Genomic DNA, 21,004 nt, shown 5'->3' with positions numbered 1-21,004 from the left:
TTTTGTTGCTGCTTACGCCGCTGCTGCTGTCGTGGCTCGTTGATGGCGTTTGTAATTTCGTTTTCGGCACTATGTAATTTATTAACTTTTCATTGAAAGTTATGTGCAAACGCACGTTGACGACATCTTTAATTAATTACATTTTAACATGATAATTAATAGTGCCGCGTGCGTCGACAGGCCGACAAAGCCGACACAGCCGAGTGCCAAACGCCGAACACCCAAAAAGCTAAATCAATCGATGGGTAGCCCCCATCCCCATCCCCATTCCCATCCCACCTGAGCATCCATTTCGCGTCCTTAAAGCCGCCCGATCTTGAGTTAGGTTATGGCTACGTGCTCGCGGTACAAAGCTGGACCGGCTTTAAAGCCCATCCACCGGGCATGTGGCATCGATAGTCATAATAATAACATCATGCACAAACACAGAGCCCAAAGTCCAAAGACCAAAGTCGTGGGCACTGATGATGACCATAATGATACACAAACAATTGCCCAGGAATTTCAATTCAATTCAATTCAATTCAATTCCTTTTTGCACCCATCACTCGAGTCACTTTAGTGGCATGTCCCATTTGCGGTTGTAACAAACGGCTTGATTTCTTTTGTTTCTTAAAATTAAAAATAATTTAAAATTATTGAGTCATCATTTTGTTAAATACAAGCACTTAAATGTTCTGTTTTTGCATTTTAGCTACTATTTTGAGTTAATATTACTTGATCCTGTATGCCTGGAGTTAAGCACATAGTTATTTAATTCACCGATTGATCGGACAAATTATGCAAATCAATATTAAGTACATTGATTTTGTTTGAATTTAAATATTTTTCGCTTTGGCTTTCATCCAATGCGGTTTTGAATTATTCAAAGTATGGAAATTTTTTTTTTTTATTTGACTAATTTTGCAATTGATTGAACTGATCTGAAATTAAGCCATATCAAACTTTTATATATATTAGGAACCATTTCAGATCTTAAATATTAAATCATGCAAATTAATATGCCTTGAACTAATTATTATAATTAAATATTAATTATAAAATTTAGATTTCAATAGCCTATATATTTTTACTTTTTACTTTCTACTTTTCCATTTTGTTATCAGAGCAATCAATGTAATCAATCAATTAAATAACATATGTATATTAGCCAATTAGTTCTTGTAATGAATATTGTATGTTAAATCCCTTTCTGCATTATTTTTCAGTCAGTTGTAATTTAGTTGAAAAGTATCTTTCAGTCGGGCAACTGCCTACCATGATCTTTGCGATACTGCTCTTGTGCCTTTTGTTTTTCCGCATCTTGGGTGTGTGTTTGTGTTTTGGTTTTTTTTTTATCATTCCTCATGGTCCCGGAACCCTTCGTCCTGCTCTCCGCCAAGGAAAGTTGTTCGCACAGTAGCCAAGATTGAGTTCTTATTCAATTTGTACGGATTTGTTGTACGCCGGCCCTTTTGCAGTACGCTCGTCCGCTCGTCCGCTCTTAAGGCCTAACCACTCATCTTTGGCCAAGCCCCACTCAACTTCTCATTCTTCGGGCTTCATTGGAATTTATTTCATATTATTTTCGTTGGTCATGGTCCCCGTCCCAACGTCTGCCCGCCCTGCTCCTAATCCTGATCCCTTCTTTCCCGCAATACAAGTTGGCACTGCATGGCATTGTTTTGGGGTGCGACTGCAAAAGTTCTTCGAGTTGTGGCCCCAGCTGCAGTCAATTTAGTTGACCAACCCATACTGCCCTCCTGCCATCCGGCACTTTGGCTGCAGGCCTGCAGATGGATCAAGTTAGCTGCTAGTTGACTCCTGCTGCCAGTCCAACAAATGCCCGGGGCCAATCAATGCGCCGGCAAAAGTATGCTACGAAAAAGTTGCTGTCGGAACGGGACTGAAAAACCATGAAAATGTCCTTGCCAGCTAAATGCCACACTCACACACTCACACACGCAAACTACGTTTATGCTATGAATTTCATGAATTCTTCAATTCATGAAATCAAATTTGACCTTGCTAAAGCATAATAAAATATATTAGCAGAGATATCAGACGTGTAAAATTAAGTCCAAACTTAATTTACATGTCTGGCAGCGCTGCTAGTATTATGATTTAAGCTGATTATTAGTACTTTACCATTCCAAAAGCGAGCAGGAAAACTAATTTACAAAAAAAGCCAAGTAAAGACAACAAAAATGAATGACCTTTAAAGGGCGAGAAGAATTTAATTTCAATTGTTTATTTTTACGTTTGGCGTTGCCATCTTATTTATAGCGAGTGAAGTTGGTTGCGCCTCACCATTTCACGCATTTGGTCTAAAATCATAGACAACTTTCGTGTTTAAGCGAATACATGAAATGGTGTTTATGCCCACACGTATTTCCCCGTTTCATGAAATGGCCATCGTAAGAACGCATCAACGCACTCTTGCAGTGCGGCGAATTTCTTGGTATAAACTTAATAATGCATCGGGGCAAACAAACACTGGGCAGTAGTCGGGAAGCCAAAATAAGTTTTTGGGCTAACTTGTTATTTTTGTAATTGGCACTTTGCAGTTTTTATTGAGGTGGTGGATTCCCCAAAATCGTTCATTTGACTCTTGTGTGGATCAAAATCGGACCAAGGGTTGGTTATTTATGAACTGCGTTCAGGTGTTATGATCGATGTCCTTTTGTGCTGCCTTGGTCACTCAGCCGGGAAACTTTGTATCCATCTCAATATTGCCATCCCATCCTTGGCGAAATCTCTGGCCAAACGTTAACCACCTTCGGAGATGAGCTGCCCTGAGCTCCAAATTCCCAATTGTTGTTGCTGGTTTGCCTGGGAATACTCTCCTACATTGGGATAGTTATTTGACTCTGAAATTCAGGGTGAAAGAAAATTTATACGAATTACGGGAAGGCAAACCAATTTGCCCAGAGTGAAGTTAAGATACCCTTGCAATTATGACTTAAGTTTATTGGTCAATCTATTCTGATATATTCTTTTATTTTTTTTGCATCAACCTGTGTTGATTTTCATGACTTTCTATTGCAGCCACAGTTTAGTGTTGGTTAATATACATATATTATAACATTTTATTATTATATAAGTACATTATTGAAGTTAATTCGTGATTGCTGCCTGCTGTTACCCAATGTAATCGGTAACTCCGGCGAACCATAGGTGACAAATTGACATAACGTTTTTCTATCTTACATAAAAAGCTCATTAAGTGCTGTAACTTTGCCAATTTGACTCGATTTACTTGAAATACATGGCACAACTATCTAAAAATACTTTTGATTAAAAAAAGACAACAATTAAATTCCTACCTTAAAAAGATTTGCTTTAAATTAAAACATAATACAAAACACATGTGTTAGCTTATACTTAAAACTTATTGCACACATTCCAATTTATAAATTTATATAATATAATGCTCTAATAATTTTGCTTATGCTTCTGAATCAAACTAATGTACAAATCTGTGTACATTGGTAAAAAAAACGTAGAATTTCCAAATATTTTGTACTCATTTAAAATGTGTTTCGCTTTGATTTTTGTTCATTGCTGTTTTAAGTTATTTAAAATATGAAAATACTAAAATTTTTTATTAAACAATTTTTTTAACTGATTTTGTTATATGAAAATTTAACTTAAATTAAAACCCTATCAATAAAATGCATTTTAAACAAATATAAAGTATTTAAAATCTAATATTTTTTACATTAATCGAACTATTTTAGAATTAAATGATGCAATTTAATATAAATATAACATTTTGAATTCAATAGTCAGGTATTTATTTTGTCTATAGAATTTGTTTTACCAGTGCAGATAAAACTTATTTTAGTTTAAGAGAGTGCTGTAAAAATATATCCACGATATACTTTAACTTGATCCTCCGAGTTTGATTATATGCAGTATGTAACAAACAAATATATTAACTAACTAATTTTTCTACAAATTCAAGGGTATATAAAGTTCGTTTCACCGAAGTAAGAACCTTTCTCGCTTCCTTTGCGCGACTTCAAATTGCCAACTTAGTTGTTATTTGTTCGCTGTCTGGCTGAAGGACCAGCGCGGAAAATAGGCGGCTGGAGGTTGAAGAATGAAGGACGAAGGACGATCCAGGGCAGGGCAGGGCAGGGCAGGGCAGGGCAATATTCGTGGACGCAGCACTCTGATGGCCCTCACGTCACCACTTCTGCAAATTGCGGCAATAATGCAACAAAGGTTTCTTGGGAAACACATACCAAATTGCATAAGCAAGGCAAGGCAAGGCCGCGTGGGGCGGTGGAATTGGGGTGGGCGGTGGATATCCAGTGGAATGGATGTTCAGTCCTTGGCGACCGAAAGACTGAAGCACTGAACGACTGGAGCACTGAAGGACGGCTTCAGTCGCTTGGCCGCCAAGGCTCTTGAACCTCTTCAGCCCACCGACACCCCCGGCATTTCATTTTCAATTTGATTTTTTTTTCACTTCTTGCCCTTCGCGGTGCTTTGTTTTTTCGTAGAAAAAATTTTTGTTGGCTGTTGAGGTTTCCGATTTTGGGTCCCGTCTGCGTTTTCCTTTTCGTTTTCGTTGCAACATTTTTGTTTGTAATTTAGTTTGGAATGCTGGCGCCACAGTCGCCGTCGTCGCCTTGTGCGGTTTTCTTAGAAAAATCTCTAGTCGTCGTAATTGCAGTGCCTGCAGTGCCTGCAGTGCCGCGTGCCGTGCCCTCCCTCACCCCCTCACCCCCTCACCCGCCCATTCCCCATACCCGAACTGCGACTGCCGACAGGCAAATCAACTGTCACCCAGTTGCCCAGATGCGAGACCACGGGAGGTATGAGTAATTTCACTCATTCCTCATACGCCGCATGGGTCGTGGCGCTTTAAGTTTTCGCCCGGAGAAAAGCCCTTAGGTTCTTTCATTTCGCCCCCGCTGTTTTGCATTCAGAAGACCCAAAAGTATGAAGCATTAATTGTTATTCGGCCCTCTAACCCACTTAAACCAAAATATTTAATATTGCTCCAATTGGTGACGATTTACATCAAATAAGGGATTTGGAATTGTCAACACAAGTTTTATGATACTAAATAATAATTGAGTGCTTACGCCACTTTAAATTTGTTATGAATATTTTATTATATTATTTATATTATTTTTTATTTCTGCAAATACAAGATCTTAAATACACAAGAATTGTATCGTTATATTATTTTGTTCACCATTGTATTTACAATCTATTTAAATCCAACCATAATTTCGCAACTAAGTGCGACGAATTAGAAAAAAACACCAAAGCCTACACTGATATAAAAATGGAATAATAAAGATAAATATCTGACTATTGAATTTAAAATGTAAAGAATAATATTTAAATTAAATATTAAATTGCTTGATTTTATACCTAAACACTTAAATGCATTTTATTCAAATTAATTATGGCTTAAATTTATATTAATTTTTCAGATATTAAAATTAATTCCGAAAATAGTCAAATGGAAAATTTAAAGAAATTATATTATTTTCATATTTAAAATAACTTAAAATCGCAATACATGGAAATAAATGGGAATAATCTTTAAATTGTGTACAAAATATTTGTATATATTTTTAACAGTGAATAACTTTTAATATAAGAAATTTAATGTTTTATTTTAAATGATTTGTAATCTACAACCTATACATACAATTTTTATAATTATTAATGCAAATATGGATTTGAAAATATTTTTGTTGATGCCCAAATTCGGTAAAAAATAATGGAATATCCAAAGATTTACGCAGATAATTTAATGAATAATTTATAAATCCTTCATAATGTAATTGGAGGGGATGCATAAAATTATTCGAGGTTTTGAAATAAAATGTGTCAATTGACGCAGCCTTTAATTCAAGGTTCCGCTTTAACTAGACAAACCGAATTCAACAAAATGCCTGGAAACTGAATACTTCTGAATATTACCGACAAGTTTAAAGGTTTAAGTGCCCGCAGTTGGTACAGAAAACAGACACGAAAAAGAACAACAGGGCAGCCTGGTCGGACATATAGAATTGAGCAGCACCATATACACCTATATTACGCCCCCTTTGTTTTCCCCTTTCAGAAACAGGGGCCACAATGGACCAAAGGCATTGGCAGAGCCAAAGGGGCAAGCCCTTAATACCAAATCTCCAGTTGGTGGTCAAACCTCCATCTTTTCTCCACTTTTGGCCGCTTTTGGCCCTCTTTTCTATTCGGCGCTTGTTCCAAACAATTGGCGATGCGACCCACCGAAACACCCAAATACCCAAAGACCCAAACACCCAAACACCAAAACACCAAAATTCCAAAACACCCACCCACTTACTTATTCATTTCCACTCAATCCACCCCGTGCCCTGAGCTTTTCACCCTTATGCTCATTCCCATCCGTTAATTGTCGTTTGTCTGTTGATTCTAGCTGCTAATTTCTGTTGTCCATTGGAACCGCTGGGTGTACAAGGACGAATCGGGGTGGGTGGGAAGTGGTGGATGTGGAGGTGGATTTCGTGCCGGCCGCTGGGCACCTTTTCCAAAGATCAGCGGGCGATTTCCACACGGGTGCCGGAAATGGCAATGGAAATGGCAATGGAAATGGAAATGGAGGTATGTGGGCGGTGGTCGGTGGGCAGTCGGGCGAAGGTGTTGTGTTGTTGTGGTTTCCTTTGCCCCGCTGCTATTGTATGGCAAGCGACAAAAGAAAGCCACTGGCAGCATTTACCAACGCCATTGAGTCGAAACACTGAGGTAAATAACGCCCTTGTTAGTTTCCTTTGTGCAATTAATATATAATCCCTTCTTGTTAATGACCATAATAAAACAAACTATGGGGGGTTTCCCGTGATTTTGAAAAGGTAATGCTAATGGAAAAACATTGCATTGTCATTACTTAAAAAATAAATAATGCTAGTGATTAAATTACTTGTGGAACAAATCAATGGATATAACTATTTTTTATAAAAATTTTAATGGCAATAAAAAGTGGTTAGCTAAGTATGAAATATGCAATTAATGGTGCTCGTTAATTGACTTGATTTAAAAACTATAGATGTATGGAAAGTAGAGCTAATGGTTTGTATAATAATAACAAAGCCGACATATGTATAAACGATATAATAAAATTCCTACGTAGCTTCTGAGGATAATTTCAAATGCATGAAAATAGGATGGGCCTATTGGGCACAAAATTCATAGAGAAAAAAACATTTGAGACAATTAAAGTTATTTTGTTTTTGAAACAATTATTAATCTTTTTATATATACACTTTATAACCTGTATAACATATGGCCTTGTACTTTCCCTACTTTTTCAAACTTTTCCCTCAGTGCAGCCCTTATCATCCAGAATGGGAATCAGAGGCCTGGGCACAAAGGACTGTGAATGGTGGAGCATCCAATGGTATTATGAGCGAAAGACTGCTGTCTCCCTTGAAATCGGCTTGATTCCTTGCCGTTGCTCCGATTGCAATTAATTCTGGGTATTCGCATCACGTTCGGGATCCCATCACCAAACAATTTCATCCGTATTAAATGCAATGATGAAAGTGAAAACGCAATCTGCGTTCACACAATACGTTAGTCCCACCCCGTATCCCGTTTTCCGTTCCCATTTAATTCAGCCATCCTGCCAGAACGAAATTCGATTGCGATCAAAGTAGGAACACCCTTATTGTATCAAAATAAATAATAACTTATCGCAATTTTAAAATGTAATAACTTCTTACATTTTAAAATTGCGATTATACCTTAAAGTAAGCCATTAGAACATTTTAAGAAGGTTGATATTAGACAAAAACATTCAAAAAGGATTACTGTTTATGGACATCAAACACTTAACTTGACTGTGCTTTCCACTGGCAAAGTATCACTATTGCTTATATATAGCTTCAATTTTTGCATACTTGATTTTTATCTTCCTTCGAGTGCTTCCCTCCGGCCATTGTGGTGTAATTTTATTGTTGTTTTTTTCAGTTTCGCCAGTTTCAGTTTCGGCTTTTAAACAATGTTGCTAACATTCTAGTACACCTTACAGAAGCCACAAGGAAACTCTCCTCTTTTATCGCAGTCTGCGTTGGTTTCCATTAGGATATTTGCCATGCGTCCTGTGGTGACAACGAGTGAATTCTTTTCTCCGGTTCTCACAACCATCAAATAAAGACGATTTAATTTCATTAATTTGCACACAAAAAGGGACGGGGCGGAGGTGGGGGCGCGTCCCGGCTGGTTCACACCTCCATCAGTGGGTGGACTCTGGCCGCTTTTGTCGCCCGCCGTGCCATCTGCCATCCTGCCACCTGTCATCCTGCCACCTGCCACCTGCTGGCCCCAACCAACATCAGCCCAATGCCTTTTATCCACAAAAATGTTCTCTTAATTTTTGTAATTTGTTGTCTTGCTGTGAGTGGACTGTGGAGTGAGCACAAGGCCACCATTGGATATCGGAGTAATGGTTTTAATACCAGCTATCGGGGCATCAGCCCCAGTTTGTGGTCTCTTTAATGCGTCGCAATGAGATTTGCATATTGTGGCAGTGATGCCAGTGATGTCAGTACCCTGTTTCGGGTACCATGCCCTTACCCACTCCTCAATCCCCGAGATGATGTGGAAAAAATTCCATTCTTGCCAGATTTGGGCAATGACTGGCCCAAAAAAAAAGCAAACAACAAAATCTAAACAAAATGTAACGAAACGCCAACGCAAAACCAAGCGAAGCAAATAAAAAGTGAGGGAAAAGTTACCTTTGCATGTCAGTAACAATTAGTGGCGGAAAGTATCCAGATACACCCCATAGGCACTTATTTTCCAAATACCCTGTACTTGTACAATGTAGGGGTGTACTTATTTCGTGCTAAAGAATATAACAGAGGAAAAGAAGAATATATATATTCATGGTCCAAATATTTTGAACTCATATTAAATATTTTTTGCTTTGATTTTCATTCAATGCGGTTAATTAAATATGAAAATATTACAAATTTTAAATTAAATTTTAAATTTTAAAATTTTATTTTTTTTTTCAATTTTAAATTTTAAATTTTTCATTTGATTTCAATACATGAAAATTACAATTAAATTTCATCCATATTTAACATTAATACTTAAAAGCTCAAATTATTTTAAACATAATATTTTGCATATTAAAACAAAATGTTTCAATATATAATCATGCAATTTATAATGCATTGGACTTTATATTGTAATTTTATTTAAACACAATATAACATTTTGTATTTCAAACGTCAGATATTTATTTGTTTTATTCCATTTTCTGTCAATGTTCAATTAAACAAGTATAAATTGAAATAAGATATTTAATTTACTTTATGGGCTATTCCCAACGAATCTGGCACTCCCTTGCAGAGCGGGGTATCAAAAGTGGTACCTGCTCACATGATGCCAACCTATTCGCCGACTTTGAGGTGGGGCAGGATCTGCAGAAGCTGCCGCAGTGGGAGGAGGGTGAGGGGAAGGGTGAGAGCGAGTGACCCTCTCGGCTTAGCATGAAAGCCCGTCAAAATATTGCCTACGAAATTAATTTTGACATGTGCCACAATGAGTGAAGACTTTGTCCAGGCGAGGGGAAAGTGGTTCGCGGGTGGAGCTGCTGCGGCTGTCAGGTGTCGCCGCACTCCGACTCAAAATTATATGTTATCATTCCGTCGGAGCTAAGATATGTGCCCTAAATCCGATGACTGGCTCCGCAGTTTCCTAATGGAGTATCGCATTTGTATGTACTTGGCTTAAAATGAATTGACAAAATGGAAAATGAAATGATAAAGGTATAATTTCTATACAAATTTTAGGATGCTCGATTTATTTCTGATGTGCTGGACAGGTCGCTAGAAAAAACGTTTGCTCTACGATTTTTTGGAAAAACTAGTTTGATACGCTGCGCTAGAAAATGTCTGTGTAGGCAAAAAGTACCTGTCTGAAGCAGTCCAATTTTTAATCATTTTTCGTCACAAAATTTTATAAATGAAATTTGGTTTGCTGAAGGTGCGTTCGTCACGACTTTTTTTCCCCATTAGGAAGTGTTTTTGTTTGATATTTCAAAACAATAAGACTATGTTTATTTTCGGATTAATTTTTCTATCAATTCTATGGCTGCTACATGAGGTCTTTGTCCGTTTTTATTTTTTTTGTTTGTTTTGAAGCCGTAATTCTTAAATATTAAAGGAAGTTATAAATTCTGACGATAGCCCCCGATGAACTTGTTGCTCGAGTCCCTCGATAAGATATTCGTGATTAGCTTTCTTATGCCAATTTTCGTCGAAAAATTATAAACAAAATTCCCAGAAAATAAAACAATAAGCTAGAATATTTGAATGTTGCTAAGCGAACAAGTACATTTTAAAGAAATTTATTATCAAAATGTGTAATAATTTGAAGTCGTCATTTTGCACGATTTTGGATCCTTATTTCTATTCCCTAGGACTCTTTACGTGACCCATCAATAACACTGAGTTGGGGGTGCGGATGGCAAAGACAAATGGCCGATTAGCGACGAACTCCTTGGAATTGGCAGGCAGTGACTTTGCATGAACTGGATATATAGAATTGATAGCTTTGTAGTAGTTTTTAGGCCCGAAAAGTAGCTGAAATCTTACCCGAAAAATGCCTATAAAGTGTTCCCAACTCCGATACTGCAATGTAGGCCCTATGCAGGGCTCTGTTCTTGCAATTTGGTCACCTGCGAGCTGCCCGGAGACCCAGCATCTTCAATGGTTCGGTCATGTCAACATCGGAAAGGACACTGATCCTGGGCAGGCCCACTGTGACCGACTGGCGATGCAGGCGGTTGGCGATCCGGTTGAGATCGAACTGCCGCTCGAGGTTAGTCAGTCCGTCGAGCTGATTGGGCAGCAGGATCAGCATGCTGGTGGCCTGTCATTGAAGGGCAGTTCCAAGGCGGTGGCGTCCAGTTCGGGCAGATCGGGCAGATCGGGCAGACCATAGACTTCGTGGTTGTACATCATGTCTACATTGAAAGTTTCACCTTTGGCGAGGTGGAATTTGGATAACCGCGTGTTGATCCTCTCGAAATTGTGCTTCCAGATACCCTTGAATTTCACGTAGCTCGGGAGTATCGCCTGCATCGGGGAGCTAATGTCGGATCTCTGTATCCAGAAGGGTATCCAGCTTGTCCTGTTCATGTCCACGGGCTTCGTGCCGATGCCAAAATAGAATTTGGAGAACTCGGGAATTGACTACACCCAGCGTATGGTTGAAGAATACTTTGGAGTTAAAGTTTAAATTGGCACTCTGGAGATGCTCCTTGAACTTGATCAGTCGCTCGAAGTCCAGGGCCACGAAAACAGGGTGCTGTTTGAACTCGCCGACCCGCTGCACTTCGCTGAGTGTTTCACCCTCCGATGCCCTGTAGATCAGTGCCAGCATGGCGTGCACGGCGAAGGGTGAAAAGACAACGTTGCCGTCATGATCTTCCAACTTTATCATTTCCTGGAAGAGCTTGGCGCTGAAGCGGTTCATGTAGGTGGGCGCCAGACATTCTCCGGGCTCTGGCTTCGCAAGGCTTTGGGCAAACTCAAGATGTCTCAGTTTTAAAGCTATCTGCATGAAACTTTCATAAAAGTTGTCTTTCTATTGCAGGTCGGATCGGACGACTATAGTATATAGCTCCCATAGGAACAATCGAAAAAACAAAAAAAAAATTAGAATTTTGCTGTTTTTTAATTTTTTTTTTAGTTCTTCGACATATAGATATGGTTAAATATTTCAGAATTACGGTTTAAATTTCATCAAAATCGGACGACTATATCATATAGCTTCCATAGGAATAATCGGGAAAAAAATACAAAAAAAATTATAACTTTGCAGTTTTTAAATTTTTTTATTAGGTCTTGGACATATAGTAATGGTTAAATATTTTAGAATTACGGTTTAAATTTCATCAAAATCGGACGACTATATCATATAGCTCCCATTGAAATAATAAAAATATATAAAATAACTATACAATAATTGAGCTGCAAACCATCATAGCTTCAATGTTTTAAAACATATACGCGAATATATCATAATTTTAATGTTTTCAAAAATATTTATTTCTTGCAATAGCTGCAAGGGTGTATGAACTTCGGCTTGCCGAAGTTTGCTTTCTTTCTTGTTTTAATTTATTTACTCTTCGAAATTGGCTTTATAGCATAATGATCCGAGTCGATCGATCAAACATTTTTGGCTTTCGCAGCTGGCCTTTCTCCACCGATCGATTCGCCACACAGTCACACACAAAATCGCACGCAAGCAGGACACATGCGCACACAAACATCCAGTCGTCATATAGATATATATATATATTTTTGGTACAATCCCATCGAGGAAGCAAGGCGGGGAAGCCATGGGCTCGGCCGCATCGCACCACCTCAGCGCCGAGGAGCTGTCCGACATCCAGGGCGAAACGGGCTTCTCGCTGGCGCGCCTCGACTATCTGTATGGCCACTACCAGGCCTTGGATCGCGACCCGGAGGATCGGGTGCTGCGCAGCGAGTTGCTGCGCGTGCCGCCGGTGGCCTGGCATCCGCTGGCGGAGCGGCTGGTGGACGCCATGCTGCATCCGTCGCTCGGCTTCCGGCACTTTGTGCGCGGCCTGGCCCACTTTCGGCGCGGCGAGCCGCTGGACCGGAAACTGGCATCCGTGCTCCGCCTCTTCGACGAGGATGGCGACGGGCTGCTGAGTCCGGACCAGTGCCACGCCCTGCTCGTCCGCCTGCCGGCGACGCGGCGAGAACTGCGCACGATGCGCTACCGCCTCAATCAGATCCTGACCGAGAAGGACAAGCTCGACGCCGAGGACTTTGGCCACATCACCAGAGGTCTGGACCTGGAGCAAAGTCTCTCGCTGCGATTCCACTGACAGCCATACCCGAAATGGCCAAACATCCAAGGCCACCCACAAACACACCCAAACACACCTAAACACACTCTCACACCTTCACACCCTCACACACACACTCACACCCTCACACACACACACTTGCACTGCCAGTGAATTGCATATCCTTTCGCCGCTCCCATAACATCACGTTGCGAAACTTTTCACATAAACGCAAAAGTTAAGTCATTCCTGAAAATTGTTTCTTGAATTTACTCGCGCACTTGCGCCGCGCCTCTTGAAAGGGGCAGTGGAGCAGGCGGGTCTGGGAATATGAGCACTCCTCCTCAATGGCACTTGAGCTCGTTCTCATGCCAGTCATGACTTTTGTGTCCTTAACCAGGCGGCGTACATATGCCCTGGCTTAGTTGCGACACTCGCCAAAAAAAAGGGAAAAATAAATTATACGGTGGAATTGAAAAGTATTTTGAATATTCCTGTATAGATAGTATAGGAATATTCAAAATGCTTTTCAATGTTTTCATTAAAAATTAGTATTTTTAAAGAACTGTCATCAGAAACTATTGCTTTTAATGGCAAGTTAATAAAAGTTATAGAGTATATGATCCCCAGAGTATATACTATATTTAAGACTTTTTAACTCTTTGCCACTAAGTATTCGATTGGTTTGGGGATCCAAGAAGGATGTGCTTAGGCAAGTTTTAAAGTTTAGTTAGCTGATAAGGATTTATCCATTGGCGAAAAAATAAATAAATAAATATATAAATATAAAAAAATAAAAATATTTGTAAGTATGTTTCTTCATTTCTTCTGCATAGTAATGGTTAATATTGCAGAATTAAGTTTTTTATTTTATTAAAATCGGAAAACGATTTAACATAGAAGTTTAGTTTTCACTATGCGGATCATCCCAGCTTAAAAAGTACAAAGGGAACTCTCTTTATCCGAAAAATGCATATTCACAACTACAAAACCATTACTCACCAAAGAACACTTTGTGTTTGGTTAAAAAATGTTTACATCAACAACTTCCAAAATAGGAAAAGGTTTTTCAAAATTAATGAAAGCAATTTAATTTTAATTTTTTATTTTTTATTACTGCTTCCCAGTCTATTAATTATTTTGTTATGCGGCTGTAATGCACTATCACTTGCATTATCTTATTTTGCCTATACGATATTTATGCGACTAGTCCAAAAAGACTTTTATGAAGGAATTCATAAATGATATTTCATTGATATATATTTTTTTTATTTAAGCCTATTTCTATAAGAATTTATCTAGATTTTGATATACACTTTACTCAGCCCTCGCCGAGCGTCATATTTATATGCAAAAAGCGAATAACTTTCTTAGAAATCAAGTGATTTGAGTGTGTTGGTCAAGTTTTTCAATAGAAACTTATTGAAACCGAAATATCTGACATTTCTCGAATTATTTATCCATGTAAAAGTGTCAATGTAATGTAAATTTAAATTTACCGACTCTAGTTACTTTAGAAAAGAGTATAAAAACTTAACTTTAAATAAATAAATTAATACCTCTAAGTTATTTCAGGATATTGAACACAAAATGTAACTTTTCGGGATAAAAGGACTATGCTCGAGACTTCTTGATATGCACTTGGTAATATTCTACGTTAAAACCAACTAGTTTTTTTCCGAGTGTGTGCCTTGTAGGTAGACCATCTTGGTCCCACCCCCGCCCCTCCAGAAGCTATTCTCTTCGCTCCTTTCCACGGGCAAGTTCTGTTTAATCCGACATTTGCTCATTTGCTCTGGTTGAGGTCACCTGTTACGGTGCGGCATGTGTATGCGTGTGACCCTGCCACCCCCCTGGACCGCCCACCGCCCCCTTTTTTGGATGCTTAGCGAGGATTTTGGTCGGGCAGCTCACTTAAGCACTCAGTGGGCCATCCATCATATTGAGTAATTGGCCAGGCGATGGCTCTGGATTCGATTATACACGTGGCTAATTTTACGGAAGGGATGCTGACCCTGAAAAGTGAAGTTTTCCTGTCTTGTCTGTAATGCTCTTCGAAATTGGTTGAAATTTTGATACTTCTGTGGGGAATTGGTCATCCTGATAAGAGGTTAAAAGGCCACCCTCAACAATAGTACAAGTATTTGTGATGATAAAGATTGTAAATGAATTGCTTACGATTTTCCTAGTGTTCCTGACACGTTAAGCATGTCCAGCGATTTTGGGAAATCAGCTTAAGTTGCAGGGCAAAAAAAATGTTATTTAAAAGTGCATATATTAAAAACCCTTTAGTTATTTCTGTATATTGAGTAATAATGCAAAAGAAGACGTGATAAATAAATAACCTATTTCTGATATTGTTTTGCGGTCCAAAGTTCTAGAGAAACCAACAAAATTTAATATGTTCAGTTAAATAACACTATTAACAAGTCCATGATCGAAGGAGTTTTAAAATATTAGCATTTTTGATAAAATGGATAATAATTTAGCCTTGTTCCCGAAAAAACTTCCCTTAACAACTTGATATTTTGGGCTAAAAAAAATGAAATTTTTAATGAAAAAACAATTGAACTATTTAAAACTACGTTTTTATGTGCTTAACAAGCCTGCCAAGTAACAAACTGTTCAGTACTTCTCAAGTTATTTTAATCACCGCATTCAAAGATGCCATTTCGAGAAAAACGTGTTTAAAGTTTTACGTCGTCCATTCATTTCTTTCAATGCTCTTATCGTTCTCAATTTTGTTTGGATCGATAGTTTTCATTAAAAGTATACAAAAAAAAATTGTCAAATTTGAAAACTGCAAATGGGGGTAAATCTTTAAGTTCCAGAATATGTTACAGTGTTAATAAATAACCTGATTGTCCGAAATAACTTTGATATTTTCAAAATGGTTTTAATATAAGTATATTTTTTTGCCGCCTCAGTGCTCTCTTGCGAAATGTTAGAAAAGGTAATTGAAATTAATAATCAAAGAATTAATCCCGAAATATGATTTAAGGTCCCTTTTGTCCGTAGCCACTTCACACTCGCTCATAGATTTCCATTATGAAATTATCCCGGATCAAGGACTTTCTGTGTGCGGACAAATCGCATTGTAAGGGGCATTTCAGCTGGGATTTCGCGGAGATTTTGCGGGTGTCAGCTGGGGCTCGAATTGTTTGGAATTGGGTGTTTGCAAGGTGTGAGATGGTGACTACTTCTCCAACACCAGCACGAGCACCAGCACAATCACAATCACCATCACCATCCTATGTCCGTTTCACTTTGCTGGTTTTTGCGACTGATTGCATTTTTATCCCCTTTATACACAAAATCCATGAAATATGCACACTAACTCATGCGTATTTTATAATAATAAAAGCGCATGGTAAAGTGGCAAGCAGGGCGAGTGGGGTACAGGGTAACTGCACCGCGAAACTGGCTGTCAGTTGTGCCCACTACCCACTATCCACTCCGAATCCCCTACCCCCCCTTTGCAAAGACAAAGGATGCAGGCGAGCGGAGCCAATGGGATTGGAGTGGGACAGACAGCTGGCATCCACTGGGAAGCCAGACAGCTGGGACTTCACAGGACTTCCCAGGACTTCCTTGCCTCCGCGGTAAATCTCTTCACATGTGCCCAGGTGGGCAACTTGTTAACGTTGCTCCTTAGATGCCGCGCTTCATCCACCTGACACATGGCAAATCGGTTCTCCCGACCGCCGACACCATCAGCATCAGCTTCACCATCACCTTCAGCTTCAGCTTCAGCTTCACCATCAGCATCAGCATCCGTCGAGGATGTGGCGTGTGTAACAAGGTTAGCTTAGCGGCTTACCCGGTCAAGACATCCCCGGCAACTCACTCTGCCTGCCCCGGGTAAATATTTAAGGACGTGTTACCACCTATTTACCATCCAGGTGCTCCTTGGAGGCATCAAGTGCCGCCTAAGCCATCCCATCCACTCAGAGGATCAGAGCAAAAGGGTGAACTGAGTGGTGCAGATTGGGATTGGCAGCATCATGGGCGCAGAATATATTTATCAAATTGACAATCTTCGCTTCGCTTCATTTTAAGGGCAGATGGAAATAAAGTTTTAAGGAGAAGGCTTCACTTCATCATGCAACTCGATCCGTTTAGTTGTCAGCTTCGTAGAAAGATCACATGCTCATAATACTGAGGTGATTAAAAAGTACTCAACATAACTTCAAGAATAAGTTGCATTTAGCTCGGTGAAAGGAAAAGCTGTACACAAAAAATATAAAATAAATATGTGTGTGTTAAAAATAAACTAAAGGCAGTATTAAAATTATAAGTATTAATCCAATACCAAGTAATATAACCCCTATACTTTTTGCTTCATTTCGATACCTAGAAGTCTAAAGCTGTACTCTAACCCCTTATTTAAAAGCCACCTAAGTTTTATTAATTTAATTTCATACCCAATAACATAAAATTCAAGGAACAATAGCTTAAACTAAGCTAAGTAAGACATTTTACACTTCAAAAGTGAAAAAGGGGAAAATTTCTTTTATGCCTTATTAAGTACTTGTATAAAAAAGTCTAGACGACCTTTTCAGAGGTTTTTAATCTGATATTAGGAAGAACACTGCTCTATAAAGTATTAATTTTTTCTTTTTACCCTTAAGTCAGCCTTGCTGGTAAATGCAAAATACTGTCAAAGCCATGGACTTGCAGTTCTTCATTGAATTTTGTCTAGAATAACTGGCTGGTAATCAAGCAGGCTAATTGCACCCCAATTGCCACAGTCGTGCCCCTTTTGAGTGCGCCCCTGCCCCGGGATCTGTGAGGCAGCTGCAAGCCTGCGGTTTTGATTGCCTTGCCGATCAATCGAGGCAATGCCAATCAGTGATTGAGCCGCTGGTTTTGGCCAACTGGGCCGCGGGCGTAACTCAATCGGGTAGCTCCCCGTAAAACCCAGAAAACCAGCGCTTCGTCCATCCTGCCAAATAATTTCGCTTACAATTTGCCATATTTTGTGTCACGATTTGTCTTCGTTGCAAGTTTTATGCATCGCGGTTGGGCTGTGATGGTTGAAAGGGGGTGGGTGAGGTAGGGGTTAAGATGCATGTGCAGGATTCTTTTGCTCCGGCGCCGCTCCTTCGCCAGTCCTTTATCCTTTTTATGCTCCTGCAGCTGCTTAAACGTGTTTCAAATACGCAATTTCCTCCCACCCGATGAGAGTTGGCGTGAATTTGGTATGCGAAGTTGCAATTTCGGGGCGGGGAGAGTAGGGCAAGCTCCTCGGAATACGAATTTTACATTTTTCGCGCTTCATTTTATTAGACATCACATAAACATGTTATATCTCCGTCGAGCCACACTCTTCTAACCAATAATAGTGGAGGTTTCGATAACAATGCTTTCAATAGTACTGGTGTCACCATGGCAAAGATATGTAACATCCTATGTATGAGGTAAAATACACATTGATCTATGATAAGGGCCTTAAATGAATCAAGTCATGCTACAAATTAAAAGCAAGTGGCTTAAATACGCCTACAAGTTTATTATTATGTAAAAAGGGTATTGTCCTTTCACTTATATTTAATTATGGACTTGTGTAATAATTATGTTTAGATGCTTTACCTGAAATATGCTTAATTAATTTGACAAAATAAAAATAAATAAAATCATAAAATTAGATAAAATAAATTGAAAATTTTGCTTGCTCTTATGGGAGCAATTTAAATTAGCCCGTTCCAACTTATACCACCTGCCATAGATAAACAACTTTTGCGAAAGTTTTATTCAGATAGCCTTTAATATAGTATTTCAAATCGATTATTATCCGATATATAACTCCTAAGCAAGATTATATGATATGATATTTAGTCACAAAAGACTGTTGGACGTTCTACTTTTATTCTTATAGCATCTCACAGCAGTAAGATCAGACATTCCCTTGGGGAAACTGGAGAGGAGGGCTGAAGGAGCTGTCGGCGCTGCAGTCGCTTTCATTTGGCTCATCGTCTGGCCTTAAGCATATTTATTATCATGTCGAAGTGTTATCCTTGTTGGCCCTTGGCCCCGTGTTTGCCGCAGGAGGGTGGGCAGCAGGATCTGGAGCAGGAGTTGCTGCAACTGTTGTTACTCTTCATGTTAACATGTGTTCAAATCGTTAAGGCGAGAACTTTGTGCAAAATTATTTGCTACAAAACACTCGATTCGTGTTTGCGCCTGGCTGGCTGGCTGGCTGCCTGCCTGCCCTCTAGCTTTCCCGGCATGTCCCTGTGAATCCTGGCTCACACACTTGGGCGCCAAACAACACAAACAACAGCTCATTGAGTTTTGGAAAAGTTGTTAACATGAACATTTGATGTCACAACATTGCATGCCCCTTCCTGCCGTCGCCGCCTTTCTTTCCCCAGTTTTGTGTGTCGTGGATGGGCGCATCCTTGAACAGTGACATAAGAGCGGCCCGGACAGGAGAGCTAACCGGGTCCGGGTCCGGGTCCGGATCCGGGTCCGATCCAAGCGTATCCTTTTTTGCGCCAAAAGCACCAAAAATGCACAAAACCGTTACCGAACTTGGGTACCCGGTACCCCCCTTTACTTTTGTAAGACCCCCTTTTTTGGCTAGCAAAAGTGCCCGTAAAAACAACAAAACCAACAACAACAACAACAACAACAACAACAGCAATGCAAACAAAAACAAAAACAGTAGCAATGACAATGGCAAAAAGAGTAGAAATAGAAACTGGAATGAAAACAGCGAACAGGGAAAACAAAAAACTTTTACACTTAGCAGACTAAATTGTCTACAAATTTAGTTAATTTATGTTATTTATTTAGTTAGTTATCGCTTTTGCCTGTTGTCAAGGAGAAGTGGATGCTGCAGGGTGACTGTCTATGGGCGGGACATCTTGTTTTTTCGATGAGAAAGGTAGCCAAATCCGTAATGATCCTTTAATTGAGCCTAATTGGATCTTAGCACTATGATTTACTTATGATTTCAACTAACTGTCTGCGTTTTGAGCTGTTATTGGGGATTTATTATTTTTTAGTTGTCCACTTAAGTTCCCAAAGGCCCAATGACACGTGCTTAGAACTCAACTGTTTGGCTAGATTTATTGTGCGAGAGGGACCCATTCTTCAAAGGAGAGCTTACAGTTAACACAGAACTTAAGGCAGTGCATTGAGTTAAGCGTTAAAATTTAACAAAGTAACTGTATTCGCAAATAGAAAAGGTATATTTAGGCACAATCACAAATAAAAACAAACCAGCATGGCATTAATTTTTTTTTAATTCAACGTAATATAATTAAGTTCGGAACATACAGCTCAGTTTTTTGATAAGTTTGAAACCTTATATATAGCCAAAATATTTCCAATACGACATCTTTATTTCTCTCAATTGTAAGTTCGAATCTCCTGTTTTTCTATAAGATAAATTGTATATTATTATTATATAATTATTATATATTATTATAATATAAATTCTCCATATCTCGATTTTTTGTATGGTGATTCAAGTACGGCAAGTTTGCCAGCTATTGCTCAAAAATCAATTAAAACGTTACGAATTATCGTTGGAAAAGAAATATATGGCAAATTGTGCAGTGATATTGCTGCTCCGACGCAGATTGCTCACACTGGTTTTTGCTGCCGCTGATGGAGTACCGTTTATTGGTCTGGCCCGGTCGAAAAGAAGTGACGAAGTGACGCAGCCACAGAGCCCAGACAGCCGCCCCTCATTGGGATTGGAAAGAGGACAGCCAGCCAGTCAGTCAGCCAGCCAGCCAGCCAGCCAGCCAGCCAGCCAGCCAGCCAGCCAGCCAGTCAGTCAGTCAGCCAGTCTGAAAGGCAGACGGCGGCCAACAAGCCAAAATGATTGCAGACAAATATTGGTAGAGAAATACGCGTTTATTGTACAATTCACACACACGGCAGTTCAAAAAGGCAGGACGACGGAAGGTAAAACGCGTAACTTTAAAGCAAACAACAAGTTCTCAAAAAACAAATTTAAACAAGAAAGAAAGCAAACTTCGGCAAGCCGAAGTTCATATACCCTTGCAGCTATTGCAAGAATTAAACATTTTTGAAAACATTAAAATTATAATTTACTTGCGTATATGTTTAAAAACATTGAAGCTATGATGATTTGCAGCTCAATTATTTGATAGTTATTTTATATATTTTTATTATTTCTATGGGAGCTATAAGATATAGTCGTCC

At 39.2% G+C, this 21,004-nt stretch overlaps 1 protein-coding gene and 1 pseudogene across 1 annotated transcript; one reads left to right on the top strand and one right to left on the bottom strand.

Annotated features, from left to right (window-relative positions):
• Positions 1-10,674: 10,674 nt before the first annotated feature.
• On the bottom strand, positions 10,675-11,565 carry LOC108147614 (annotated as a pseudogene).
• Positions 11,566-12,346: 781 nt separating this feature from the next.
• On the top strand, positions 12,347-12,862 carry LOC108147613 (calcineurin B homologous protein 2-like). Its single transcript, XM_017274250.1, has one exon. The coding sequence runs from the start codon at positions 12,347-12,349 to the stop codon at positions 12,860-12,862; it is 516 nt and encodes a 171-aa protein (XP_017129739.1).
• The last annotated feature ends 8,142 nt before the right edge of the window (positions 12,863-21,004 follow it).

Source organism: Drosophila elegans, unplaced genomic scaffold (genome assembly GCF_018152505.1).
Source record: "Drosophila elegans isolate 14027-0461.03 unplaced genomic scaffold, ASM1815250v1 contig_149, whole genome shotgun sequence".
In the NCBI taxonomy this organism is placed as follows: domain Eukaryota; kingdom Metazoa; phylum Arthropoda; class Insecta; order Diptera; family Drosophilidae; genus Drosophila; species Drosophila elegans.
Note: the sequence above shows the minus strand (reverse complement) of the source record. Positions and strands in the feature narration are given on the sequence as shown.

What these genes read in the sequence shown, in the direction of transcription:
- LOC108147613 (XM_017274250.1), top strand. Translation starts at nt 12,347, where the DNA reads ATGGGCTCGGCCGCATCGCACCACCTCAGCGCCGAGGAGCTGTCCGAC.